General features: G+C 49.5%; 12 protein-coding genes across 12 annotated transcripts; 5 read left to right on the forward strand and 7 right to left on the reverse strand.

Annotated features, from left to right (window-relative positions):
- Positions 1-886: 886 nt before the first annotated feature.
- On the reverse strand, positions 887-2,553 carry LACBIDRAFT_304860 (uncharacterized protein; the record flags this gene model as incomplete). Its single annotated transcript, XM_001885147.1, has 2 exons — positions 887-958; positions 1,027-2,553. 2 exons carry the CDS (start codon positions 2,551-2,553, stop codon positions 887-889), a joined length of 1,599 nt encoding a protein of 532 aa, XP_001885182.1.
- Positions 2,554-2,840: 287 nt separating this feature from the next.
- Positions 2,841-3,411, forward strand: LACBIDRAFT_330794 (uncharacterized protein; the record flags this gene model as incomplete). Its single annotated transcript, XM_001885043.1, has 2 exons — positions 2,841-2,939; positions 2,989-3,411. The coding sequence occupies 2 exons, from the start codon at positions 2,841-2,843 to the stop codon at positions 3,409-3,411; spliced, it is 522 nt and encodes a 173-aa protein (XP_001885078.1).
- Positions 3,412-4,011: 600 nt separating this feature from the next.
- Positions 4,012-5,627, forward strand: LACBIDRAFT_330795 (uncharacterized protein; the record flags this gene model as incomplete). Its single annotated transcript, XM_001885044.1, has 3 exons — positions 4,012-4,236; positions 4,293-4,367; positions 4,470-5,627. 3 exons carry the CDS (start codon positions 4,012-4,014, stop codon positions 5,625-5,627), a joined length of 1,458 nt encoding a protein of 485 aa, XP_001885079.1.
- A 1,143-nt stretch (positions 5,628-6,770) lies between these two features.
- LACBIDRAFT_185678 (60S ribosomal protein L31) lies at positions 6,771-7,559 on the reverse strand. The gene is made up of 5 exons (XM_001885148.1): positions 7,513-7,559; positions 7,435-7,458; positions 7,132-7,375; positions 6,988-7,064; positions 6,771-6,928 (listed from the first exon to the last, which is right to left on the reverse strand). Exons 1-5 carry the CDS (start codon positions 7,513-7,515, stop codon positions 6,896-6,898), a joined length of 381 nt encoding a protein of 126 aa, XP_001885183.1. The 5' UTR covers positions 7,516-7,559; the 3' UTR covers positions 6,771-6,895.
- Positions 7,560-8,015: 456 nt separating this feature from the next.
- LACBIDRAFT_304862 (uncharacterized protein) lies at positions 8,016-8,956 on the forward strand. The gene is made up of 3 exons (XM_001885045.1): positions 8,016-8,175; positions 8,237-8,415; positions 8,473-8,956. The coding sequence occupies exons 1-3, from the start codon at positions 8,094-8,096 to the stop codon at positions 8,737-8,739; spliced, it is 528 nt and encodes a 175-aa protein (XP_001885080.1). The 5' UTR covers positions 8,016-8,093; the 3' UTR covers positions 8,740-8,956.
- Positions 8,957-9,352: 396 nt separating this feature from the next.
- On the forward strand, positions 9,353-10,441 carry LACBIDRAFT_330798 (uncharacterized protein; the record flags this gene model as incomplete). Its single annotated transcript, XM_001885046.1, has 5 exons — positions 9,353-9,659; positions 9,876-9,895; positions 9,946-9,990; positions 10,044-10,212; positions 10,254-10,441. 5 exons carry the CDS (start codon positions 9,353-9,355, stop codon positions 10,439-10,441), a joined length of 729 nt encoding a protein of 242 aa, XP_001885081.1.
- Positions 10,442-11,372: 931 nt separating this feature from the next.
- Positions 11,373-12,045, reverse strand: LACBIDRAFT_330799 (uncharacterized protein; the record flags this gene model as incomplete). Its single annotated transcript, XM_001885149.1, has 4 exons — positions 11,373-11,447; positions 11,509-11,569; positions 11,635-11,792; positions 11,851-12,045. The coding sequence occupies 4 exons, from the start codon at positions 12,043-12,045 to the stop codon at positions 11,373-11,375; spliced, it is 489 nt and encodes a 162-aa protein (XP_001885184.1).
- Positions 12,046-13,115: 1,070 nt separating this feature from the next.
- On the reverse strand, positions 13,116-18,081 carry LACBIDRAFT_304863 (uncharacterized protein; the record flags this gene model as incomplete). The annotated part of the gene is made up of 7 exons (XM_001885150.1): positions 13,116-13,259; positions 13,310-13,504; positions 13,562-15,766; positions 15,820-16,852; positions 16,908-17,034; positions 17,086-17,455; positions 17,515-18,081. The coding sequence occupies 7 exons, from the start codon at positions 18,079-18,081 to the stop codon at positions 13,116-13,118; spliced, it is 4,641 nt and encodes a 1,546-aa protein (XP_001885185.1).
- A 1,272-nt stretch (positions 18,082-19,353) lies between these two features.
- Positions 19,354-21,220, reverse strand: LACBIDRAFT_304865 (uncharacterized protein; the record flags this gene model as incomplete). Its single annotated transcript, XM_001885151.1, has 4 exons — positions 19,354-19,982; positions 20,051-20,817; positions 20,876-20,911; positions 20,970-21,220. 4 exons carry the CDS (start codon positions 21,218-21,220, stop codon positions 19,354-19,356), a joined length of 1,683 nt encoding a protein of 560 aa, XP_001885186.1.
- A 609-nt stretch (positions 21,221-21,829) lies between these two features.
- On the forward strand, positions 21,830-22,666 carry LACBIDRAFT_330802 (uncharacterized protein; the record flags this gene model as incomplete). The annotated part of the gene is made up of 1 exon (XM_001885047.1): positions 21,830-22,666. The coding sequence occupies one exon, from the start codon at positions 21,830-21,832 to the stop codon at positions 22,664-22,666; it is 837 nt and encodes a 278-aa protein (XP_001885082.1).
- A 640-nt stretch (positions 22,667-23,306) lies between these two features.
- LACBIDRAFT_330803 (uncharacterized protein) lies at positions 23,307-24,824 on the reverse strand (the record flags this gene model as incomplete). Its single annotated transcript, XM_001885152.1, has 1 exon — positions 23,307-24,824. The coding sequence occupies one exon, from the start codon at positions 24,822-24,824 to the stop codon at positions 23,307-23,309; it is 1,518 nt and encodes a 505-aa protein (XP_001885187.1).
- Positions 24,825-25,471: 647 nt separating this feature from the next.
- On the reverse strand, positions 25,472-26,986 carry LACBIDRAFT_330804 (uncharacterized protein; the record flags this gene model as incomplete). The annotated part of the gene is made up of 1 exon (XM_001885153.1): positions 25,472-26,986. One exon carries the CDS (start codon positions 26,984-26,986, stop codon positions 25,472-25,474), a length of 1,515 nt encoding a protein of 504 aa, XP_001885188.1.
- Positions 26,987-27,054: the final 68 nt, after the last annotated feature.

Genomic DNA, 27,054 nt, shown 5'->3' on the forward strand with positions numbered 1-27,054 from the left:
CAACTCCGAGTCTCTTTCAAGCTTGGAGGAGGTCCGAGTTTTCTTTCACTAACCACCCTCCTCCACGTTCCTTTATTCAAATCCTCCGCAACAATGCGACTTCGTCAATAGCGCAACCTTCTCTGAGTCGTCCGGTTTCACCCGTCTTCGCTTTGAATTGAGCGTGTGACGCTGCCCGCGGCGGTCTTCACCAAATCCGCTACCACCTCAACAGCAGCGCTTGTCCCCGCCGCTAGCGTTCGTACCACAACTCTGGCGTCCACCGGCACCACTCCCACTCCGCTGTCCCAATGGTCACCTCTAAAACTGCCGGCTTGATTGTTGGCGCGGTCGTTCCCCTTCCATGACTGGTTTGGCGGCTTTCAGTCTCAGTCTTGCCGCACTGCCGCTCCAAGGTCATAACACACGCTGTGCAGATCTTGTTCATTTACTATCAACAACATTGGTTTGAAGAGGACTTGACGAGCGCCAACTGTCTCAAAGCTTCTCACCTGTCTATCCACGACATGGATGATGGAAAGGCGATTGAGCATAACATCACGACTCTTGAAGGTTCTATCTCAAAGACTCTTGACGATGTCACTCAGGTACCATGTATTACCTCAATCCGAGCTCTGAGAACAGTCGTTCCATTTTTTTTTGTGTTTCGGAACGTCTAATCGAATACAGAGCAGACGTGATGAAGGTAGATTGAAGGAGCTAAACTTTGAAAGGTCAATCGCAATAAAGTACATAGTCAAAGCATTGAATGAAAAAGTAATTCATGCGCGGCTACTTTCCTATTTAAATAACATCATAATTTCTTTGTCTGGAGCCAGGCCGACGAAAGCGTTAGTCTAAGTCCTCTCACTGTTGGATATGCACGAGAGCCCTGTGGCTCCTCCGACTATTTGCAGCTACATTTTGCTTGCCCATTCAACACCCTATTTGATTTTCTGGACCCGGTCGATGGGCCGTTCTGCAAAGAAATAAGAATAATAAAGGTCAGATATCACAAAGATGCTAACAAAAAAATAATAATCATGCCTTGAAGCCTGGCACCCTCCGCAACTCGTCCAAGTTGACTGTCAAAAAGAAATCAGCCGATAATGTTCTCATCATCGGGCGATCAGCAGCAAATTGAGTGGCAAACTCGGTGACTACACCAAGGCTCTCCTCGGCTGACAATCCTAACCTGACATCCAACAGACGCAAGCTCACAGTCACATGCTCCAGATGGGGGAAGAGGTAAAGCCACCTCTTTATTGTGAGTGGCGAGGGGTTGCTAGAATTAATGGATTGGTCCAAAACGACACTCCTGATATGACTGAGGGAGGTAATGATTCGAGTATATCTGTCTTCACGGATATGCCTCTCTAGGATCGAGCAGATATCCCCCTGTAGACCATTTGATATCTTCAAAGATGAGATATGGGCGTGGGTGGCAATGGCTGCTAGGGGGTCCAACCCAGATTGAACGTTCCAATTGAGTAAGACATCGACGGAGGAAAGAAGCGGCACCCTGTTCCGATGTTGTAGCAGCGAGGTCACAACCGGCGACATTGCAGTGACCTGTGTCAAGTGTGGGAGTATAATTGGGGGATCAGGGATTTGAGGATCCTTGACTGGGAGGATTCCGTCGAGGCGTAGACTGGTGATTGATGGATGGCGATTGAGAAAGCTCCATAGACCCATCCATTCGAAATTGGAATAGGCAGAGATCTTGACCTCTTTTATCGCTGGTAAATTCATAGATTCGGAGATGCGTGATAGGAGGACCGGGTCAATGGAAGTGACATTGAGGTGAATGCAGACGAGGGACTCTCGGTTCACCTTCAGTGTATCAACAATCCAACCGATAAAAAATGGTTGGAAGAGCCTCGGAGAAAGAATTTGTATCGTCGACAGGCTAGTTGAATGGGAGTGTCCACGGGACCCTCCCAAATTTCTCGACCTCCTAGACTTAGTGCCTGTGGGTTTCGATGGGGGAGGTGCCGCGACATACAAAAAGTTGTTAGGCAAGATACCTAACGGGTCAAGCAACTCCAGATCTCTGCACCCACTCTTCGTGATTGTTTCTAAAAGCTTCAGAGACTCCCTTCCCCACCTCTCCATGTTTCGGACATGCTGTGGCACGTACAGGGACGAAACATATTGCGGAAGGCCTAGCATGATTTTACCAACCGGTGGAATGCGCGCCAGTAAACCACATAGACTGGAAATGTCTGAGATCACTTGCTCCATCTCTGAAGTGAAGTAAAATGTGATCAATGAAAGATTGCGAACGAAAAGGGCCGTCCTTATGGCCTCTAGCAACCCTGGTACAGGCTTATAACACTGGAGGTACCCGTTTTGCAAAAGTTCCAACTTGTTGCGGGAGAAGAACGTAGGAAGGACCAGGAAGTGAAGCCTCTTGCATGTAAGGCTCAGACGACAAATGGATCCGTTATCATCCAGGTCTTCGACGATTTTCTCAACAAGTTCGTCCGGCAGATCGGTGATGGTGGCGTATGCAGAGGAAGCTTGTGCACGAGGCCCGTCGATTTTCACCTTGCGCCGCAGCCGTCTCTTCATGGTTGTTGGGTATGTTTCACACTTGGGAGTCTTATGCAAGGATGGTTCAGTCATGTGACCTAATTGGCCCTTGAACTTTAATGAGGGCCCACTTCGTTCCTTTCCACCCACCTTTCCTCGACTCGACGATTTCCACACTCCAAACCAACTCACATACTCTTACCGCGATTTCTTTTGAGACCGTTAAAACCCCCGCAAGCACATGGTCTGATATTCTTTCGAGCATCACTCTTCTATTCCTGTCCAAGTTCTAGTTGACGACAGGCTGCGTGGTCATAGATTGGCAAATGGCCAAATTCAACGATGTTCTGGGTTTCTTGACTAGACATCCTTCAATTATCGACTTGGAGGCCGCTTATACGCTGTCACCCGCCCGAGAAATCGTCGTCAGCCTTGCAAAATCTGAGAGCAGATCCCTGGCTCATTTCTTGCCAGTTTCTGGATCGTGAACAGCATTTTAAATTCCTCACATCACTGGAAATGGTGTCGGAAGTCTACCCTCCGAGTCTATACCTTCCATTCGACTACAACACCTTCAACCACGCCCTATATCTCCTTCCTTGCAGCGCTCCACATGTCACAGCCTTACATATCTCATTCTACCCGGAGGCCGGCATCGCAGACTGGCTTTACAAGCACATATTACAGGAGAACAGTCCGCTCGCCGCTCTAGCAGTGGTAACTACCCTCAACCTCTTCCTGTCTTGGAATATGTGGCGGAGTGATGTGAGAGTTCTGATCTCAATTCCTCGCTCGCTTTCCACAACTCCAACATCTTACGTACGCTTCACCCCTACCCGACGTGGAAAGAGAAAAGCAAACGTCATTTATTCAGGAGATTATGTTGGCGTGCCCTGAGATGAAAACTGTGACGATTGAATTAGGTTCCCCAGTCAATCTTGATACGTTGAAGGACTAAGGACTAGTATCGATACCCGAAGATTGTAGGGTATTACTGAGATGCATTAGTTTCAAGTTTCAAGTGACGACGAAGAGGCCACCATCAAGCCAAGTTCGCACGCGTCCTCACAACACCATTGCCATGTATTCGGTACTGTCCTTGAGCGGCGCGCCCAGACGACGACATGCAGCCTCAATTTGACTTAGGACTGTAGGTCTATCTTTAACCGATCCGGACGGGCGTGGAGCTCCAAGGACCAAAGGTAAAAAGCGTGCGCTGGTATTCCTACTTGCCCCGGTCACCAAGAAGAACAAAAAGAGGCTACTATAAACCATTGATCGACCGCGACTTTTCTGACGTGTGTTCATACTCCAAGAGGATTCGGACGTCACTTCTATTTTATTTTATTTTCAGAAATGTTCGAATGCCTCCTATCGCCAGACAAGTTGTATAAGTCATTACTCAGACAAGTCTCGTTCCCGTGATGCCACATCAATCTCAACTTGAAAACTTCCCCCACTATATCACTTGCCGCGCGAAATAGCCTGCTCCCCGATATGGACTGTCCGGAAGAGATTCTCATCAAGATATTTGAATTCGTCTATTATGAACCGTATAACTGGGTAGATCAGCGAAGTCTCGCTGCTCTTGCGCGGACATGTCGGAGGTTCCAGAACCCAGCCCTCGACATTCTCTGGAGTAACTTGTCTACGCTGAAACCTTTGTTTTATTGTCTACCTGAAGGTTCATGGACAATAACAATTGGTGGAGAGATTCAGTTGGTGTGTAGTTTCCAGTTGAATACAAACATAAATTGCCTGATAACCCGTCCACTCAGACCCGTCATTCTTGGACACCTGAAGATTGGAAAGCTTGTCTGAAGTACACCCCTCGCATCAAGCGCCTCGGGATAGTAGGTGGATCTGAGTATTGGGATCTAGAGTTACCTCTTTATTCAAACCACAGGGAGTTTAGCGTTTTGCAGAGTAATCAAATCTCCCTCCCCAACCTACAGGACCTTCGATGGATGCTATCCGGCGGTCATTTTGGTGATATCTATTCCATTGGCCCCCTCCAGGCGCTCGCAGTGCAGTGCTTTGACTTCGAAGCAGTTCGGGATGTCGCAGAACCACTATGCTCCCAGTCTCCTCTCCTGGAAAAACTTTTCATCCGGATGCCAATGAAGTATCTCTCGCCAAATCCAGAACTATCGTGCCTTCTCCAAAACATGATTTGCGGACATCAGTGTCTCCGACAGCTTTTCTGCACAGAAACTCTCCTGCCGCAAGAGGTCTTACGCTTTTTGTCAGCCTCTAAAATTGAAGTCTTATCGATAAGAAATACGGCTGAGGAATTGCTTCAAAATCTCCCTAGCACTGAGCAGGGTTTCTCTTCCCTCCGCCGTCTGACGGTTTGTGCATCGCACCTCAAATATTGCTCGGAGTTGCTACAGCGAATTAATACACGGAGTCTTCAATCGTTCGAAGTCGTACATCTGCATCTCCCCGACTCTTTGTCGATCAAGGAATTGTTTCAGACTCTTGAGCGGCGATGCTCACATGCGCTCTTCAACTCCGTACACCTCCACCAACCCCGTCACTCCGAAGAAAACTATTACGCGCCCGAATATGGTCTCGCGCTGTCAAATTTTAGGCCCCTGTTCGCGTTCAAGAACCTGGAGGTATTGGAAATTGAGTTGTTTTGTCCTTTCCGACTGGATACGTCAGATATCAAACTCATGGCCCCAAAGTGGCCCTGCATGCGTCAATTTAAATTGGGATACTATTACAAAGGATTCGGCCATCCCTCAAAAATTTCAGTGAACTGTTTGCTTTCCTTCGCCAGACACTGGCCAGATTTGGAGGAGCTTAGCATCTCGTTAGGTGATCTATGGAAAACATCTCACGTTCAAGGGAGACCTGGTCGCGGTTACAGTTGCCCCAAAGTTATAGACCTGGCCCTCGGGGATTCACGCGTGGACTCACAATCTTGTTATAGGCCTTTGGCTGAATTTTTGGATGATTTCTTCCCGAGCATTGACGGTGTAATTAAGCGCCGCGAAATGGGCTCCCTCGAAAGACATATTGGACCGTGGGTCTATATTACAGATATCATGGCGGAACTTGCGACGGAGAGGGAGGAAGCGGAGCTGGACTCAGATTCGCAGCCTTAGGTACTGTATAAATGCGTTGATATTTCGGTTGCTCTGATTCTCATGGGACGGACTCAGACTACCCTACACTAAAACGCTTCTCGGGCAGCGCCTAGGGAACTCTGAGGTGGAAATACATTTCTGTGAATCCACTTTCGAATATCGTTCCTATAATCACGCACAACCGGCAAGCAGGGGGACGCAGGAAAGGGTGCTGCAGGATGATACATGCTCGTATGCACTCTCTCCCAAACTCCATCCCTCGGTTGTAAACGTAGAGTTGAGAGTTAGAGAATTGGGTAAATAGAAAAGTGGCACCAAGTGGAGCATGCAGGGAGTGAATGCGATACCCTTCACTCTTGGAGCCGCGAACTCGGCAGAACGTTGACTCTTTCCAAATCAACCATCCAATCCGACAGGGCACGCGCCCCTAGCGTGTTGAGAGCCGCCCGAAATTGCTAGTGTTTAATGTCATAGGGCACGATAACTTTTCTGTTCATTCATATCTTCCCATAAACCTGCAGAACCAGTGTTGAGACGTATGCGGGCGTTCTGCAGTGTTGGGATCAAGAAGCCCAGAAATTCGGAGTAAAACCTGAGAGAATAAAGCGCGTAAGCGAGGGATTGGAATTAACTATTGGTTCAAGTAAAGGCCGGACCCCCTGGGTAAGGAGCAGTAACACCGTCCGTTCAGGTCCAGAGGCAGGTTGAAGCAGAGGATTCCAGTTCTTCCGGAATCGTGATCTATGTCGCCTACTGCTTTTGCGAGGGCTCCGTTCAATGGGGATATATGCGCATCGAGCCTACGGTTTAGGCGCAACGCCGTCGCGGGCCTTCGTGACGCAGGCCGAGGTGAAGCAGCTGGCTGAGCTTGACATAACTTCCCATCTTCCAACACGCAAGCCAGTGTAGCTAAAAGGCAAAAGGCAACAATGGGTGTTTCATTGGATCCCCGATTCTTCTTATATCTGCAACGCTCGCACATACATTCTCAGAATCATCTGGAAGGTGGCATGTCAAAGTCACAATCACATGGTTCCTGAGACGACCGTCCTGCCCTTTGAGATACCTTTGGTTCCCTATCAATTGGTCATATATCAAACACCTCAAGGTTCTTCAACTTGCAAAGAACATAGATCGGAGAAACTCAACACGTTGGCGCCGAAGGGATGAATTTTAATTGCGTGGCATAGCATAATGGAGGTTGCGTAGAGGTATGCATGGCAAGCATGGATGGATAAGACAAAGGTAAAGAAAAAGACAGCAGCGAACAAATCCCGACGATGAAATTACTCGGCATCCACGACCGTCGTTTGCAGGCCCTGTGCGATACGAGAAGACGTCAGGCACGCCATAGTGTATGAAAGAGGAGAAAACATACCTTGAACGACGTTACAGGGACGTGGCTGACATATGTGTAAAGCTTCTCCTTTGCGTTCTCCTCGTCATTACGTTTCCCTAGAAAAACAAGGCCCATCATGCATCAGCCCCGATCTCCACAACCACAAAAAAAAAATTAACGCACTCTCAAGCTTAACCCGCAGCCTATGAGGGACAGTCTTGATTCCCCGCGCCCACACGGCCTGGTTGAGTTTAGGATCGATGCGGACATCAGAGGTGCCCATGGTCTTCTGGGCAAAGTCGATGACAGATTTCACTGCCCATGGAGCACGCTTCTTGAATGAGCGGCCGTGCACGCGCTTGTGCAGATGGATGGTGTATTCCCGGGTCACGACATCCTGGAGGGCTGAGCGGGTTTTACCACCGGTCTGAAAAAGTGTCGTCGTAAGTTCTCGAATGTGTGATTGATAGTATGGGGCGTGAATACCTTTTTCTTGTTGGGAGCTGGGGCCTTTGGTCGATGTTAGTGATGAGCTGGAGGATGTAGAGGACGATGGGAACGTACCATGTCTTGAGGATGACGATGTCGATGAGCAAGATAATTCGAACACCGACTCTTGTTTGGTGAGGATCTGTTGTGTAAACAAAATAAGGTTCGGAGTGGCTTGCAAGTCCATCGGGAAATGCCGGGATTCGAAATGACTCAGCATTCAATGTAGACAAGCGAAGAAAGGGTCAAAAAAAATTCCATCAAGGTGCTTCCAAGTCCGCTTTCAGACGGTTCTTTGTGCAGTTGTACCCTCTATGCAACTCCCATTCTCTAGGATTCTCGATTGCCCTACGCTAAATTGTCATAGCTGATCGTCCTGAGGGCATTGTGCCCAATTCTAGGGGCACATGTGCGTGCAATCCCTCCACACGCACGGACATCACATGCATGATGCCACCCCAAATCCATGGGACGTGCGGGGCCTTGCGGGAACCCCTTTTGGGTAAAGTTTAGGAACAAGCCCTGGAAACCCAAGCTCCCCCAGAATTCTATAAAATCAGCTCTCCCAGCTCCCACCCATCGTTTGACTTTGAGCTTCCTTCTTCTCACACCAAAACGCACTTTTCTTCGTTAAACTTCCCTACGAACCTTTCATAATGCGTTTCGCTCTCGTCACTGTTGCCCTTGCTGCTGCCTCTGCCTCTGCTTCCAGCCTCTACAGTCGCCAGAACATTCCTGGTACGTCGCTACGCAGTCGCACGTTTCATGAACCGTGGTATTGATATTCTTCACCACGCAGCTTGCGCCGGTACATGTATCGCGTCCGCTGACCTTGGCGGCTGCTCTGCTACCGACAACGCCTGTCTCTGCAAGAGCACGGCCTTCGTCGACAGCACCGCTGCTTGCATCGAGACGGCCTGCACAGGCTCTGACCTCCAGGCCGCTATCGCCGCTGCCGAGGCACTCTGCGCTGCCGTCGTACGTCCTTCCCCATTCTTTCTCATCACCCCCAATTTTCTTATTCGCTTTCTTTAGGGCGTGACGTTGAGTGGTCTCCCAACTGGATCCGCCACCACCGCAGCTGCAACCGGCGCATCCTCTGGCTCCGCTGCCGCCACCACCGCCACTACCCCCGCTTCCAGCAAATCCGCCGCAGCTTCCAGCCATTCCGCCGCAGCTTCGGGCTCATCCACCAGCTCCTCCGCCCCAGCTGCTACCTCCTCCAAGTCTGCTGGCTCCATTTCTGGCGTCAACGCCTTCGCTGGCATGGCTGCCTTTGGCCTCGCAGCCCTCGCTCTCTGAGGAAACTGGGATGGTTTATTTTGCTGCCCACCACCATACATACATACGTCATGATGCTCCACTTCGACATTCGTTTTTGCTTACTTGCACCCCACCCCTTTCTTGCCGTCGTGATACCCATGAACTCTATATGATGGTTAGCCAAGTACTGTATAGTGTTCCAGCTAAATGATTATTGGTATGAATCTTTGAAACATTCAACATCCCTTCCCTGCTCTGCTTGGCGTCGCTATCGGAGGTTTCAGCCCGAGAAGTCTTGTCAGCATGCTGAGGGTATGAATGTTCTCTCGATCAGCGCACTCCTTTATTCCTGATCTCCTAAAAAGTTCCTTTTGTTCCTTCGTTGTCATGGCGATGGAAGCGACAGTTATTGAAGGCGCCCATGTCTTCGATGATCTTAAGCCTTAAGGCGCTGAATCTTGAATCTTGGAAGTCGAACGTATGCCCACTGACAGCCCACAACGTCCTCCTGATCGCTTCCTTGTGCTTACAGTAACAAGATATGAATCATACATATGATTGTGTAGACCCCGATAAAGCTGCAAACCATCATTCTAGCGCAGTCGTGATCACAAGCTGCCTGTCACTGTGGAGCCGCTCGCGATGGAGCAGAATGTATGAGGCCGCGAACACAGGCGAACACACCCCACCTTTCATTTTATCACCTGCTAACTCGCTACAGACTGCGCAGGGGGGACCAATTGGAAAATCCCTTTCCATACTTCGGTACTCGTCCACGCGGACATTCCTCGGCGGATCACATAGATCATTATTGCCTCGGCTCTGCGATTCAATTTCAGGTGATCACGTTCTCTCCGCCTCCGCCTTCGGTAATCACAGAGGAGGTCCTTGGTTGTTAGGCAACTTTCAGGCTTCAGCTATGGATTTGACCCCTCTCCCCTCTTCCCTCTCAACCTCTCGTGAGTCGTCATACACAATCGATACGGGGCCCCAAATTCTTATCAATCACATGTCATTCGACCACCGTTCATGCATATCAGCGTGCATCCCGCTACGAAATATCCATGACATTGATTGTCGGATGGTAAGGATACTAAAAATAGAAATCGTTGCATGGTTGGATTATGGATAAATGTGAAATAATAAGACAGGACAACATTTTTCACAGTCGTCAGATGGACCCTATGGACTAGAAGTGCGTTGGATAAAAGCAGATGGTGCCTGCTGACCCCGGGCTCGGTATAGATCATGGGCTCGGGCGACCGTAAAATGCGACGCACGATCCCCTACGTCAGTGCGTCTATGATATGCGCTCCATTGCTGATGTTCACCGGCTTCAATAGTTTTGCTGCGCTCCCACAAACGTCTGGGGACGGTTTAGATACGCTTGGAGGATGTGGAGGCCAGCAGCGATTCGTATTCTCAAATCAATCGGGCGACGAAGTGTGGACTCTGAAGACGGTGCTGCGGAGCACTTGAACCTCTTGCTTGACTCCGCTCTGGATTTCGGATGTACGATACCACGAGCGGCATATAGTCGACCGTAAAGATAGGCCGCCCTCACCATGGACCTGATTTATCCTTCGTGCATCAGCGTGTGTCATATTGTACCGGTACGGCTAAGATCAAGAAACAGCAGCTGATTGTGGAATGGTCGAGGAAAAAATGGGAGTTCGATTTCGACGAGATCTCCGCATTGAAGAAGCCAACGACGAATAAGCAACATGATGGACGTGTATGACAACGCAAGTTTACGGTCCCAAAAAAACCCGAGTCACTGAGCGACGAAATAGGTGCGCATCAGAGGGAAGCCGGAGAGCCCAAATTTTAGCTCTGGTGTCCATCTGGAGCTGATTAAAAAATGGAACGCATCATACCCCGCACCCGCGTTATCCCTCGACTATGTCGACTAATACAATCGCGATGCGCATGGGTTGCAAATAATATCTACAGCGATGGGCAGCCTCCAACGTGGAGGAATTACTCAGAGCGGCTAGAAGAAATATGCAATGAGCACGCAAGCCAATACCGCTTGAACACCAATTCCAACTTCTCTGGATGACTTCCGTAATAAGTAATGGCAAGCTCGGAGAGACTCAGAGTACTTATAGGCGGCTGGCTCCGATGAGGAATCAATAGCTGGAGCTCGCTAGTATGCGCCAAGGAGCAATCTTTTTTTCATCTTTGAATAAATTGTCTTGTCACTATCAAAACGGAAATCGACCTACGGATGGCATACTCATTGTGTGCCCTTTGAAATAGCTTTTCGAGCGGTAAGGGTCCTTTCCAGACCTGTATTTTATCAATACCAATGATGCTGAGAAAGTCGGCGTCAGGAAAAAAAACATAAGGAGCTGCTTTCAAGTTGTGATAAAAAGAAAAACTTAGCCATCTCATGGAATTCGATGGATGCACTTATCTACCGAGGTCGGAAAAGGATTTTTGTGGTCTGCGACGTTCTGAAGATCGGCCCCTCAGGCTGTGAGGTTTACAAAAACATGATTTACTGACACCAAAGTGACACTGGTAAATTTCAGGACTCATCCGAAGAAAGGGTTTGAAATTCATACAAAACCACTACATAGCCATACCTATGTATGTAGCCTCTCTTGTAAGACATAACAGCGAAGAGCTAAAGGCGCTTCGAACGTCAACTAAGTTACAGAATAAATTCAAACCGAGAGTTGTGCTTCGACAAATTTCCAGGACTGTTCCCCGGTTTCTGTCTTTTCCCCACTGATGGTGACCTAGCGTGGGACGATGAGTACTGTTGTGGTTTTGGCGATTCATCATGATGTCAGGGCTCACCTCAGTATTGACGTCGGTAGCACCCAATCCCCAATATACAGTCTCACCACCGTCCTGAATACTAGAAGTGTGCATATTAACGGGCGAAAGAAAAAAAATGGAAGAAAGCAATGGTCCTAAACGTACGTGTACGTTGTCGGGTCATCCTCGTTTTGGGTAATGGTCCACACATAGTTATGAGCGGGAAGAACGGTGACAACGTCTTGACCCCATGCACATTGAAGACCGTCACCGTCGACGGGGGAAATGCTTTGGGCTTTCCCGTCGTAGTCTTCCACAATCCACTGCTGAAGGATGGGTGAGACAAAGGTATACTGGGTGATTGATCGAGGCGGAATATACCTGCTTGGAAGCGGTCGAGTCGTCGAACGAGACAGTTACCGTCTGGCCTTCGCCGTTGAAAGTAATTGCGCGTGATAGGCCGTCGCTGGATGGAACTTTGTTGACGATGGAATAGGTACCAGCAGGAACCTTGGCGTGCACGCTTGCAGCGAACAGAGCCAGGGCAACGGCGTTGACGAAGGTCTTGAATTGCATGATTCTATTTGCGAGTGGAGTTGGAGAATTACGGTTAAAGAGGGACAGCGAACGAACCTCAAAAGTAGCTTCAAAGAGTAAAATTCAGAATTGATGGGAGATCCACTTTGTTTTCAAGGATGAGCTTGGAAGGGACGGACGATGTTGCAGACGATGCACTCGCGAATTGTGGAACAGTTGCTCTGCTGAATTTGAAGGTGTGCGTGTCCGTCTTTATACTCGAGGTTTATGAACAGCATCATTGGACACGTTGGTGCCGAGATGTAACATGTCGAGGCGAGACAGTCGAATTGTATTCCTCCCGAATATTGAAAGCGAAATAAGTACCCAGAGGGATAAATTGCTACTTACCAACCGATTAACAATGCAGCAAGCAGCTAGTTAGTCTCAATGTTCAAAATGGGCCAGGGCCTGTTCGGATCCCAGGCTTAGGGTTAGCTTAGAGTCGACTTCACCGCCAAAATCGAACCTTGTTGAAGCCAAAGCGCTTCAAAATTGCTGGCTAGGGGCCTACGAGGGGACTGAGAACCCGAACAAGCCCTCAGTCAAATTTCATGTGTCAAGAGAGGGAATACCTAGAAGCGGCGCTTTTCGGTTCAACCATTGCTAGAGCCTCCAATATCAGAAGCGACGACCGACAGGGAATTGAAAAAAGACACAGATTGGTTTGAAGTGGCCCTAGTTGAACATTGGACGTCAAAAATTGTGATCTTGTAGAATTGGCTGATAGTTGCCAGGGAATATGAAGAAGCGAGAGTTCTGGAGTTTGCTCATAAATCAGTAAATCAATCATCCTCAAACATTCTAGTAGTTTAATCGGGCCTCTACTATGGCTTTTGAACCCCGTTTCAACGAAGACTCTGTTGAACATCATGGAACTTGTTCGTGACCGCGAGATTATCGAAATCCCGGACCTGGACAGCTCCAGTCCACCCGTAGTTAAGTTTACCAGACTGGAAACACGGACTTCTTCAGAACAGGTTCTTTGCAAATTATGGCGGCTGTGAAACGGAAAAGTATTGTGAATAGTATACTTGACATGACAATGTGTATAGAGGATAAACGAAACCTCAAGTGGGTTTCGGCTTTGCAGCGTTGGGGGTGGTAACTACCGAATCATATTGAGCGTCAGAGATTAAGAATCCATCTGGAAGGGTACTCGGAACGGGCTGGGTTTGGTCAGGATCCGTTAGCTGAAGATAATACCCTAAAATCTAAACAAAACATAAAAGGCATGTTCAAAACAAGATGGGCAGGAACGCACCTGCGGGCCAGGAATACGGATGACTATGCCATCAGACGCCGTTGTGAAGCTGTACGTCTTTGATGATGCTGTTGTGGTCTCAGAAGAGCTGGTAGACCAGCAGAGTACCCCTGTGGATTGCGCCAGGGTAGCTTCTAGATTCGAGGCAGAAGCTGCAACGTCCGTGCTGGACATGGCGATTTTGATCGTGATATCCTAAACGACATGAGGTTGGATTAATGACTGAGACTGTTCGATGAAGACTGCGCATACCTTACAAATGATGAAACCCACAGGATATGCCGGCAGGAGGTACCTGTTGAGGGCTTCAAGACCACTCTCCCCACGTGACTTGAGGTCATCCATAGTCGCAACACCGTTTGGCCACTTGGACCAAGATACGTTGGGATCGATGTGGTAAAACCCGTTTGATTGCTTGAAAAACTGTGGCTGGAACCATCCTCCCCGATCCACCGTCACCAACGTTGCACGGAAGCCGATCTGAGCATCAAAGTTTGACTCGCTCGATGTATTACTTGAGCTCGCTGCGGCAGCGTCTGCTTGAGCTGCAGAGGCAAAGAGGAACAATCCGCAGTCGGTCCTGGATGTGCTACCTGTGCTGGAGCTGCTATCAGTCGTGAACTTGGATGCTATGGTGTGGTGCATGACAATGTCCTGCCACCTGCTCCCCCCGGATGGCGTGATATTAGCTGGCACATTCGTAAAATCGTTGATGGAGGCGGCGGGCTTGGCTGCCGCTGCCTGGGGTGTTCGAAGGGCTTGACGACGAGCGGTAAGCTCAGCAAGATCCTTGGTGATGGCTGTGATGTCAAGGTTAAGCTGTGTTTTCGCGTTCTCTGTGTCTGTTGCATTGGCGAGGGCCTTAGCTGAGAGCAGTCGAGAATATGCACGCGAGGCCTTCGTCACAGCACTTTGAGCGTCCGTAACCTTTTTCATTGCAGCACCAATCCCTTCAAAGTCCGCCTGCGAGAGCTGGTAAAGTGCTGCTGCAGCATCGAATTCGGGCTCTAAGAAAACGCCAGCTGCGTTAATGCAGCTTTGAGCGAGAGCGATGATATTGCTATTGTAAGCGTTCGCCAGGTCAGATTGTGCACTGTCGTAGCCGGCCTGCGCTGCATCGAGTTGCTGTTGCAAAGCGTTCAAGTCGGCCTTGGGACTGAGCTCTAACGCCGCAAGGCGTGACTGCAGGACATCGAGTTGCTGTGACTTTGCATTAATCTGCTGCTCAATGAGGTCAGGATCGGCGGTCAGATCTTCCAACGTGAACGAGGTCGAAAGCCCTTGGAACCAATCAATGGGTTGCATCTGAACAGGATACACCTTCAAAGTTCCGTCGAGAGAGCTCACCGCCGCTTCACGGAGAGCATCTTTCGCGTCTTGCAGGAATTCCGAGGGACTCTTGATATCCATGTACCCCAGATACTGGCGGATGGTATGAGAGTACCCTCGCACGACTGCGTCTGCGTACTTGGCCGCAAGCTGAGCGTCTCGGATCGCAGTGATGTGGGAGAGATTCCGAGTAACATCGTTGAGGGTCTCTGGAGTAGCAGCCTGGATCATTGCATCACGCTCGAGCTCCCATACCTGTTTTGCAGTCAGGTACTCCTGCATCAAAGCCTCAGCCAATTCCATCCGATTGACCGTATCTCCCGTGAGCTTGTTGACAACAGCAAACTGTGGTTGAATTCCGGACGATGTTGATGGACTAGTGTTGATAGATGAGGCAGGGACAGTCGACGCAGACGTCCCTGAATGCTGGGAAGCGATGAGATCCTTCACCCAACCCTCAGTCGGAACCTCCTTAAGGAGCCACTGGCGAATCTGATCTTGCTGCTTTGAGACGATACCTGCAGAAGACGTAAATCCAGGAAGCACGTTGTTGAGGCATTGCTCGTAAACAATGGAGAGATTGATGCCGTTGGGGGCACCGACCACACTACCCAGGTTGTAGAGTTGGTCAACGAGGCGAAACTCGTTCTCATTCACAACTGTTGGTTTTACGAACTGGCCATAGGCGCCAACGGCAGACGTATCCCACGAGAATTGGTCCTGCTGAAGGAAACGTCCAGGAAATTGGAGTGCAAAAATTTGCCCTGAGGTGGGAGCAAAAAGTTGTTGAAGATTGTTTAGGAGCGTCGTTAGGAAAGATCCCTTGGTTGGTGGTAAGATAGCTTGGGCAGGAGCCGAGATTCCTGGATTGACACTTTGCGGTGGTACATCTTGTACTTGGATATACCGAGGGTGCTGCTCAGCATAAGCTGCAAGAGCGGCACTCAATTGAGTGCGAAGTTCTGCAATGCCTTCCGTGAAGCCTTCCTCCGTCTCGGCTTTAAACGCCAAGAGTCTTTGCGCATTCAACTTGCTTACAGCGTCACTGTCCGCAGACAAGCCCAAGGTATTCAAGTCTTGCTCGAACTTAAGATCTGCCTGATCACCGGGGACACCAGGGTAAATAGCCTAAAGAGGGCGGATGAGATCGAAAGTGTCATAAGGAGTAGTTGAAACCTTACACCGAGTAAAGCAAAGTCCCGTTTCGAAGGAGTCGGGTTGAGATCCGTCAAAAGGATGTTGAAAAGTGTGCTTCCCCGTAGCGACTTTTCTGGGTAAAGCATAATGGACTTATCATCGAATGGTGTATAGATAAAAAAATTGAGCTTGTCTCGCTCGTCCATGGTGAATGATTTCGGGGAGACGTGTTCATGGATCAACCCAAGTGCATGACCGATTTCGTGGAAGAGTGTGTAGGTCTCTTTGTCCTGGCCTTTCTGTGTCGAAGGGAGGAGCTCGGGAACATGGGTATCCCAGAACATCATCGTGGTTTCAAGCAATCCCCCATATAAACTTTGGGCTTTGAATGTTCGGCCGTCGCTCGACTCCGTGCCTACACAACTCCATGAGCTGGAGTCAGGCACAGGGCCAAAGGAGATACGAATAAGCGCAGGTGATTTACGGTTATACGCAACCTCCTCGATCTTGAGGTTGACATAGTTCTGATAAACGGCAAACGTGTCGCGGACGCGTTGTTTGCGGCGTTCGTTAGAAGGAGAAACAAAGTCCTTGTCGGTATCATCAAGGAAGGTAAAAGTGACTTTTTGTCCCGGAGTCCATAAGAGATGATTCAATCCTGTAACGCCGTGACTAGCGTCGGGTGGAGCAATGGAAGGGGTTAATTTGTCTGTATCGCAATAACCCGCCACTCTGTAATCATTGTCCGCTGGGGTGCTCGGCTTCGTGTTATTGCCGCTGGTTGCACCTTGTGGTGCGGTATTCGACGAAGCCGCGTGTGCAGAGGTGGTAAAAAGAGAAAAGTAGTATCGTACGTTCACCCAGTCTTGCTGAGCATATGCCTGTAAAATCTTAGTCTTGCTGTCCGCATCGACCCCAGCAACAGCCAAAGCATGATCGATTGTCCATTTAGAATCGAAAGGGCTAGCCGCAGGATATGGGTAGTTGATGAACGCGAACGCTTTGTCGAGCTCCGACAGCTTGTTATTCGGTGGGACTTCAATGTGCTCGAGATTCATTTGCGCGGGCATGAAATACCTGTGATGAAGGGGCTGAGTTTTCAAGACAATACAGTAAGAAGCTGGGAACATACATCATGATAGAAGTAAGGTCGAGGGCGCTGAAATTCGAGACATCATTGAGATTGTAGACATCCAATATTTGCTTTTGAACTTGGTCCGCTGTCCAACCTTGAGTAGACGTATAGAAGCTTATAACAGCTGCGGACTCAATAATCAGAGAGGTAGAATGCCGACGAGATGATGATTTACCATCACGATTGAGCGTCAAGGTACCTCCACGAGCAGGTGACTGGTGCTCATGCAAAAACCCCAATGCGTGTCCGAATTCATGAAGAATAACGCCAATATCGTCGCTGGTTGTGATTGAGCTGGGATCGATCCAACCAAGGTTCGTGGTGGGTTGGTTAGCTGGAACGTTCTTGAGTTCCTCTGCAACGTAGCACCAGGATCCCGACGATGGATTAAATGTGATCCTCAAATCTGCGGGCTTCGTTGAATCGTAAGCAACATTCTGAAACTTGACATTGGCGTATTTAGACCACTCTTGGACGGTATTCTTGACTTTCGCTTGCTGGTTGGCGTTACCGGAGTTCTTCGGCATAAAGCAGTAGCTCAAAACCTATCAATTGTAAAGAATCTATGAGATTGTAAGAAAATGGAGCTTAACAACAAGCGCACGGTTTGATTAGGCCACAAGATCGAGGACTTGCTGAGAACCGCAGCTGCGATGCCAATTCCAGGACTCGAGAAGCCGTCCTTGAGGCTCTGCGCCACTTGTCGGTTAATCGCAACATCGGCACAAAACCGTTGGTACCAGGAGGGGCTCATCTGATCAATTGGTTGGTCGGGGATGGTAGGCTGACTGGGCCCCGAAGGCTGACTAGGTCCCGAAGGTTGACTAGGTCCAGAAGGTTGAGAAGGTGCCGAGGGTTGGATGGGTTGTGTAGGTTGCGTAGGTACAGATGGACCAGGCCCCACAGGCTGAGTAGGAAATGATGGCTGAGAAGGTATCGGTGTTTGAGCTGGACCAGGGCCCATAGGCACGGCAGGCGTCGTCGGAACTACCGGTTTGCCAGGTATAGGAATGTCTACCTTGGGCTGAGCAGGATCCACTGGCTGAACAGTGACAGGCTGGATGGTGCTGGGTACGACAGATGGGATGGCAGAACTGGACAGGCCTACGACGGTTTGAGCTGGACTGGATGCCGGAGGAGCACTACTAGGAAGAGGTGCTGCAGCCGACATAGTTTAAATTTGACTTGAGATGTGCTGATGAGAATGTGAGAGATTGTTGAGTATTGACCGTAACGAAATTATGCGTCTCTTTATAACAAAAACGGCTTCATCGTGAAATTGTATCACATTGCATTGAGCGCGGCCTTGCAAATCATTACCAAAATTAGCAAGGTAGATGAAACCTGAAACGGGCGGTGAGGGAGGGATTCCAATAGGAATTGTCGTACGTACCGATGTTCCGATGACAATGGGATGTACCTGGTTTTGCAGCCTCTTGCGACCGCAGTGAATGAGAAGGAGGTTAGGAATTCATTTCCAAGTCGGATGTTTCCTATGACCGAGTGTTAGAATGTGGGTATGTCAAAAACTTCCGATAGAAACGTACCAACTACCAACTGCTAGTAAAGGGCGGATGACTTTGAAATTGTCCATCGTATGTTTTCCTGTTCCTGGATCATATCCATTTGCCGATTAGACACGAAGTGCCTGCACAGGCCGCCTCGGCGGGCTGAACCTATTTTTAGACCACGGAGGATAAACATCTTGAAAAGGCGAAGAGTGTATTACAACAATAAATGGCGACCGCTCTGGAGACTGAGTCATCAGGTGTGAGAAAATGATGAGAAGGAGTTGACTGAAGTCCGTTTGCCTTGCTGCAAATGGACTAGGCTTTGATTGACCAATTCGACGAGTGCAGGGGATGTGAAATGCAATGTCGCGCTCAACTCATGGAACGATGTCACCTGGACAATTCCTGATCAGAAAGTGACATGCCAGCGGGAAAGATAGTTATAAGCACTTAGATGGAAATTTCATCAAGCCACGATTGTCGTTGAACAGCATCATATGCCTAACCGGTTGGCAGGGACCTTCCGCGATCAGAAAGGATGGGCAGCAGTGGGGGCATAGGGCCGCCGACGCTGCGCTAGAAGAGATGAATCCGAGTCGTGCGTTGAAGCTTCAGAAGGGTTCAAAAGCTAGTCGGTGCCACGGAAGAAAAAAGACGACCGGGTACATACTTGTGCCTTCAAACAGATATACTAAGGTGAGATTAAGCTGGATATCACAGAATTTGCGAGAGTCTGTGCAAGACGAGGGGCTGAGAAGGAACTTGAAGAAAGTCAGAGGTGAAGAGGCCGTGGGAAATTTGACTGCACCATCGGTCAAGATTTGTTATGAAGAAAAATAGATAAATGAACTATCGGGACTACCAAGGGACTACAATGATACAAATTACAACTTTTCCTCTTATGCGGTCTTGCGAAAGGCAAGAATCCTCGTTTAACTCTGGATCGGACACACGCGTTTCATCGGGCGAGCGCCTTCCTCGTCGACGTCGACATGGTCCCCATCCTCGTCTCGAGCCCTGTTCTTCCCTTCCAGTATATCACTCACAGGAACAGGCGAGGGAGACAAACGCTTGGGAGGACGAGCGCCATTAACCTCATCACCTTCCCCTCCATCTGACTCTCGAGCCCTCTTCAAGCTTTTCCCCTTTGACTTACTGGCGGTTTCGGGAGGTGATAGTGTAGGTGTAAAAGGGACACCGAAAAGCTCCGAGGATGTCTCCGGCGGTTGGGATGAGATGGGACTCGCTTGATCCATGCCAACAGGAGGGGTGACGATGTGCCAGTGGGCTTGTTCGGCCTTTGAAGGTTCTGCATTCGTTGTTAGCCACGAAGAGATCGAACCAGATGGGGAGAATGGCGTAGAGTTGGTCACAGGCGGTGTAGAACCCGCCCGGGAGGACGTTGCTGCTTCTGTAGAGCCTGCTGATGGCGGGGAGGGGGTGAGCAGGGCGGTTGATGGCGATGTGTCCAATACATTAGCGTAAATGGAGGTTAGTGCGGCCTTTTTCGCTATTGACTTGACCCGAAGGTTTGCATAGCCATTATAGTTTCTGAACATTCCTATAGAGAGCAGAATCATAAATTGTCAGTACAACATTCGAATGGTCATCGAGATTGAACGGACCCACCTCTGAATAGTCGTGGTCGCCGAAAGGAGAACGGCAACTTCTTCCTGTTCTTCCTGGCAAGGAGTAGCTCAGCAACACTTCCCAACGGTTTTATCGCTGGAGCGCCATGGCGAGCAGATTGCTTTTTTGTGCCGGACCTTTCCTGCGTACCCTGGTTCCCATCTGCAAGTTGTGTCGAGCTTACCCCTCCTTCTTCGTCAATGCCCTGATCCTCACTTTTCCGAAGCTTCCGGCGGCGCTTTCTCAATTTCCTCAAAGCTTTTGGCCGCTCAAACTTCACCATCATCCTCAAGGCCGCCTTATCCTTCTCTACCCGATCCTCCTTCATACACTTCGTCAAAAAATCCATATTCTCATCCGCATCGGAGGGTAATTTCGGAGGACGGTAGATGGGAGCACCGCAACCCTCATAGAAAACGTAGTTTGACTCCTCGTACTTTCTCTTCCTTTCGTTGTACTCCTCGGCTTTTTTGGTGGCTTCAAATTCCTTGGCTGTTATTGGACCGTAGTATTTGGAGAACGGGGGGATGGACGATGAGTAAGGTGTAAACGTCAGAGTAAACGGGAGTTCGGAGGGGTGGATGCGACGGCCGGTACGCGTGTCCCGAATTTCGAAGAGGCCGTTTTCTGGAAGGCAGTTGGAGTCTGCCAGGACGATTTGCTCGACAGGCGTGCCGACATTGGTCGATGACCCTTTCATGAGGACGGGTGGGAGTGCTTCGGCACCAGGGTTTACGCCCTCAACAATGGTGAAACAATTATCGGATCTGTAAAGCATAGTTTGAGCAAATGGCATAGATGAACTCAGAGCGCAGGACGACGTACACGACTTTCTGAGATGTTTGCTGCCACATATTCCTCCTATATATGCCGATTCATGATGAGATGAGCAATCAAGCGCGTTCAAGAAAGGACTTACATGGAGGTTGTAACCGTGCTAAACTCGGTTGGCAAGGCGGAAATTACGGTCTCAGCGAAGCGCAGCATTGGTAGCTGCGTGTGGTCCAAATCTTCTCTCGCGCCAAAGGCAGATCCTTGGGTGGAGAGTCTTTGACATAGTCTCAAAATGTCGCATGCATGCTCGTGGGCTGAGCGCGACGTGTCGCGATCCGCATCGATCGGATCGTAAGGTAAGACAGGTATACGGCAAGAGCTGCCAGTGCTGGACATGTTGATTGAAGTGGGGAGGCTTGCTAGCAAGATTCGCTTGCCGCTTTATAGGAGCGGAGTTTTGCGCTTTGCCTTTCGCCAAGAATCTGAAGGTGCGGTGGCCCATCATTCGCACCTTGTCCCCAGGCCACATTTAGCCACAAGACACATTGTTGACCATGTGGTTCGACTCACAATGGAAGCCCAATAAGAATTGAGGAGAACTTTATCGTTGTGAGGGTACGGAGTAAGGTGCAATTGTAGCTGTATATGCAATTTCGTGCTTTGGCCTGGCTAGAGAACAATTCGTTACATTGTCTTTGATATATTGCCCGCACATACCTCAACCTTATCCTGCCTTGGTTGTTCCAGCTGCTGAGATGGCGAACATCTCGGGCAACTGGGAAGTGCTGGAGATTCGAGAAGACGTTTATATCCATCGCCATCACGTGATGACCACGTCGTGTTGAAATTTGAGATTTCGTTGACTGCCACCTGAAGAGTTCTTGGCTCTCCCCCTCATCAGTCTGATTCAGCGCTCACTCTCGCTACGCCGTTACCGCTAACTAATACCTGACACCGTTATATACAGCGCCAAGCCGTTTATTGGTGACGACGATTGCGAGGATTATGGCCAACCATAAGTCTTCCTTGAGAGACCAACTGCTTTCGAACTCTCCTGACCCAATCAAGTCTTCTATCTTGCGCGAGTCGGATATGGCTTGGAATTTACAATCAAGTGGCTCCCTTTCCTCTTCCTCTATTGAAGGGTCCATTACCTCTCCACTTCGTATCTCGAAACGAAATTCCCCAGGACCTGTGATTGCCCGACAACATGTTCATAACAACAACCTTGTTTCAAAGTCTCCCTTTGAATCGCAGATCGCAACCCCGTCTACCTCGTCCAATCGCTTGGTCCCAATCCCCATCACCTCCCCGACCTCGTCGCCCTCCCAACGGGTCTCAGGGGAGAAGCGACCTCGTCCTTCTTCTCTTTATGAACAAACAGAAGACGAGAATGAGCGTCCGTTTGCTTTGAAACGAGAACGCAGACAAAGTCATGGTTTTCAAGACCTCAACGAAAAGGAACCAGTCACCAAGAGTCCTTTCGAGTTGCGTCAACGCACGAGCTCCGAGGCCCGACCTTCATCCTCGCCTATCCCCGCTCCTCTCACCAGAACACCTCTGGCTTCCTTTGCGACTTCCACCACCTCAGTACAGCCTCGCGCCTCATTTAGTGTTTATCCTCCTCCCGCGATGAGTCCAGGTCCCTCGCCTGGTTGTTCATCACTCGTCTCAAAGAGGCTGCATGGTCCTCATCCCAGTTTTGGCGGGAACAGGGAACGCCGAAAAACGGTTGGTTTTGACGAACGGTGCGATGTTGTCGAGTTCGACCTTGAGGAAGAAACAGATGACGAAGATGATGACGCTCCGGGCATCTGGAGAATCACCCGCGTGAGGAAGTAATGAGTCCTATGAAAGTATACAGCTACCGGGCACGGGGAGTGCGGGTGTTACCCTTTCCCTGATGGCCTTGGATTCGGATACCAGCATAACTGGCCTTGTGGAGGAGACGTTTTTTTCACCCACTTCCAGACTCTAGCTTTGCATCTAACACGAGTACCCCCCCTCCCCACGACACTCAGACATACCCACGGATTTGGACACTGAAGACGGCGTTCCATTCAGGATTGAAAGGTTTATTCAACAAAGCCAACAACGACCCTACCAGACCCAACAACCTCCTGCGTTTCCACCTCATTGACTCTGGAGAAATGGCAGATGTAAAGGAGAAGAGGAACAATCTCCCTCACATCCGGGCTTCCAGTCACCTGTTTTGGCGGCGCATTGCTTCTCCAATAGGCGGAGTGTCTTCCCCAGTAGCGTGTATCTCCTCGAGTATTGGGCACGTCACTTCCCCTTTACTTACTGGTGGGCTAAATCTCAGTATGGGGGCGGCCACGAATTAACAAGGAAGATGTGAAGGGGTGTTGGTAGTCCAAGCCCCGAACAAGGCTGCTTCTTACTCCAGAAAATGTCGCATAATGTTTCCCAATCCGTACAGACCTGTAATAAACTATAACGCCTCTTAGACCCTCAACAATACCTATGATATTTCCTGTGTATCATTACTAGCCTGGCTCAACGTATCAAGATCAGCCAGGAAACCTAAATCAACCGTCACTCTAGGGCAAGCCCTGTTAATCTCCTTGATGAATGACCTCTGCGTCGCTCTTTTTACACTAGGTGGCGGTGAAGCGTAGGTGAAATCCTGAAGCCCTGGAAACCGTGCTACGAACTGGGGTATCAAAGCCATCACCTCTCTCCGCCACATATTCCAAGACCGGGTGACATTGAGAGTAGTTACGCTCTCGAGAGCGGCAACTGGGCTGTTCTCCTGTGACACATGCTTGTCAAGCCACTCTATGGCGCCGGCCTCTGGATAGAACGAAATGTATAGATTGGTGACATGGGGAGCGCTGCGAGGAATTCGGCTCAGAACTCCATCCCAAGTGTTGTAATCAAAGGTCCGAAACAAAGGGTAGGCTTCTGACACCAGGTATAGTGAGGTGAGGTCTTCAAAAGCCTTTTCACGGTTCAAAAGCCAAACAGTGAACCAGGCATCCACTTTCAGTGTTTCCAAAGTTGGAAGAAGCTTCCGACTCGGAAGCTGATGATGGGCCGTCGGCCGGGCAACAGTGCGTAGTTCCAGATTTACAATTGAAGGATGCCTGGTCAAGAAACTGAGGAGGCTGTTAAACGGGACTGCTGTAGGCTCGAAGCCTCCCAGACTGCTGGTCAACTCAAACTTGGATAGGTATGGGAGAGTGATATTTGAGAGGATATCTTGCCATGTGTTTGTCGGGATACCGTCGGTCCGGAAAGAGACTGCTGTAAGAGTCCGGGAGTTGTTCCGTAGGGTGGATATCGTCCACTTGAGAAAAGGCGGTTGGAAAAGAACGATGGTCAGTGCTCGGAATTCCCGTAGTCCATAGTGGCGGCTGCGGCCACCCAACCGCTTCAAACTGAAAGGAATAACAACTCGGTCAATCCTCCGCAGGAGGCGCCTAAATCCTGAGTTGACGATGGAACGTGACTGGACTCTGATAGCTGATGCAGAGTCAGCTCCGGGGTCTGGGCGGATTTCAAATCCTCCAGCCACCGACAAAAGTGTGCATGACCTATTGGTGATGAGATCCAGAAGGCGGATAACTTCTCTTTGCCATGCTGAATCGGGAACGGTGGGCGACAGCAAATGCGAATATGAAAAGCTCAAGTAAAACCTCTTCATCGACGGCAGGCGAGAAATCAGCCTGCCGAGCTCACGAGTAGATGGAAGGAGTCGATCATCGTAAGTGCTAAAGCCGACGCCAAGTGATTCGACGTTTTGAACAAATAAAGCGAACCGAAGTGCATGCAAGATATGAGCTGGAGGATCGTGCAAAAAGAACGATGTGGTGTCGTGAATGTCGGCTCGGGCGAAGACGATCGGCAAGGCGAGGAAGTGAAGTCTCCTGCAGGTCAGGCTGAGCTGCACAAGGGACTCGCTCTCGAGCTGATCGATGATGTTTTCGAGGAGTTCATCTGGGAGAGAGACAAGTTCTGGAGCATGGGGCGACTGCATTGAGCTCAACGTGAGTGACCGACGACCGTTTACAAACTGACAGGCACATACTCTTGTATTTATCAACTTTCTGGGCCGACACAGCCCTGAACTTCAAGGCAATGCAACTTCAAGCGGCAGGGTTGGTTAGCCACTACAACACGGCGAAGCAGATTCCATATACTTGACTCATTGAGCATGGCGGGTTGGCATCTCGGTTACTACTACCGTCTAGCCTCGACGGGCTTGAGAAACGAGCTTGAGCTCTTGTTGAGCTCTTTGCAAATTTATTGAAAGTCCGGGTGATTGTAATAAAAAGACGAGGCATACCATTTATGTCGCTGTACATACCTCAGGTGTACCCCTCCAAAAGTGTTCGAGATCAGGCATTCAAGTTGTCAATGTCGAAAAAAGAGGAAGAGTTCGAAGAGTCGCTTGACAATTTATGCATATGGTTCAATCTCAATATTCAATATTCAATATTCGATATGTACCCGCATCTATAGGACTTTTCAGAAACGCAGAATAGACTCTTCATCTCTGCGTCCTTGCTGCGTCCTGTTGTTCTCTCATGCAGAGAGTTACTGTTGGCTATGGGGCACAGGACGTGGCGTAACGTTCAAATCCTACTGAATACTCCACGAAGCTCATGCATGTATCAATAATACTTAGTCCGGATCCAGACTCAATGTATCGATATCGACAGGGGAACCTGTTTCAACAGTCACGATTTTCATGCCAGGACACGCCAACTTAATCTCCCTAATAAACGATGTCCGTATCGCCCTTTCCACACCAGGTGGTGGTGGAGCATAGATGAGGTGTTGGAGGCCAGAAAACCGCGCTAGGAAATGGGGCATCAGAGCTACCACATCACTCTGCCACATATTCCGAGACTGGAAGAGATTGAGGGTAGTTACCCTCTCGAGGGCGGCAAGAGGGCTGGTCTCCTCAGGCTGTGATATTTGCTTTTCCAGCCATTCTGCGATACCAGCCTCGGGATATAATGTGATGTGTAGGGTATTAACCTGAGGTGCACTGTGAGGAAGGAGGCCTAGCGCATTGTCGAAGGTGTTGGTATTGGAACCAAAGGGAAAGTTCAGATCCTGAGAGTATTCCGACACCATTTCCAGTGATGTGAGATATCTAAAAGGCTGCTCACAAGCCAGAAACCAAGAAATGAGCCAGGGATCTGCTCTCAGAATTTGTAGAGCAGGAAGGAGGGTCTGAGGCTGAGGACCTCCTGGAAGGGTGATACCGTATAGATCCAGATCGACAATTGAAGGGTGTCTAGTCAAGAAGCCGAGGACGTCGCCAAATTTGACTGTTCGCTGCTCGACGACCACACCGTCGGGGCTAAGCTTGAACCTGGACAAGAATGGGAGAGTTATGCTCGAAAGAATATAATGCCACGTATCTGCGGGGGTTCTGTCAATCTCAAAAGAAACCGCAGTTAAAGTCTGCGAGTTGGATTGGAGTGTGGATATTGTCCAGTCAAGGAAAGGTGGGTGGAGAAGGACAACGGAAAGCGCGCGGAACTCACGTAATCCACGATGATGGTTACGGCGACCCAAACTTGCCATAGAACGAACGGCTCCGTCAAGGCGCCTCAAAATGCACCTAATTTGGCGGTCAATTGGATTTACGTGACGCGATGATTGGGATCCGGTAGCCGGCGTGTAGTCTCCCGTAATACCATCTCCACCATCCACAGATAAAAGGACGCATGATCTGTTGACTACAAGATCCAAAAGGAGTAGAACCTCCTTCTGCCACCCCGGATTGGGAGCACTCGGCGACAGTGAATGTGATAAGTTTAAGTAGAACCTTTTCACGGATGGAAGGCGAGAAACCAGCTTGTTCAGCTCACGGGCATACGGAAGGATTGTGCTGGCAGGATAGCCAAAGTCGATGCCAAGGGAGTCGACGTTCTGAATGAACAAAGCGAGCTGAAGGGCACGTAGAATATGGGCCGGAGGGTCGTGCAAGTAAAAGCATGTGGCGTCATCGATGTTGCCCTCCAGGATATTGGCTCGGGCGAAGACAATGGGTAAGACAAAAAAGTGAAGCCTCTTGCATGTCATGCTAAGCTGTATAAGGGACTCATCGTCGAGGCGGTCGACGATGTTTTCGAGGAGCTCATCTGGAAGGTCGACGAGCGATGGCGTGTTGGGTGACTGCATCGAAGAGCGACAGGTAATTTATTGATTACTGTGGTATTTCGACCGACTGTTCAGTCACCAGATCTGGC

Source organism: Laccaria bicolor, genomic scaffold (assembly GCF_000143565.1).
Source record: "Laccaria bicolor S238N-H82 LACBIscaffold_29 genomic scaffold, whole genome shotgun sequence".
Classification (NCBI taxonomy): Eukaryota; Fungi; Basidiomycota; class Agaricomycetes; order Agaricales; family Hydnangiaceae; genus Laccaria; species Laccaria bicolor.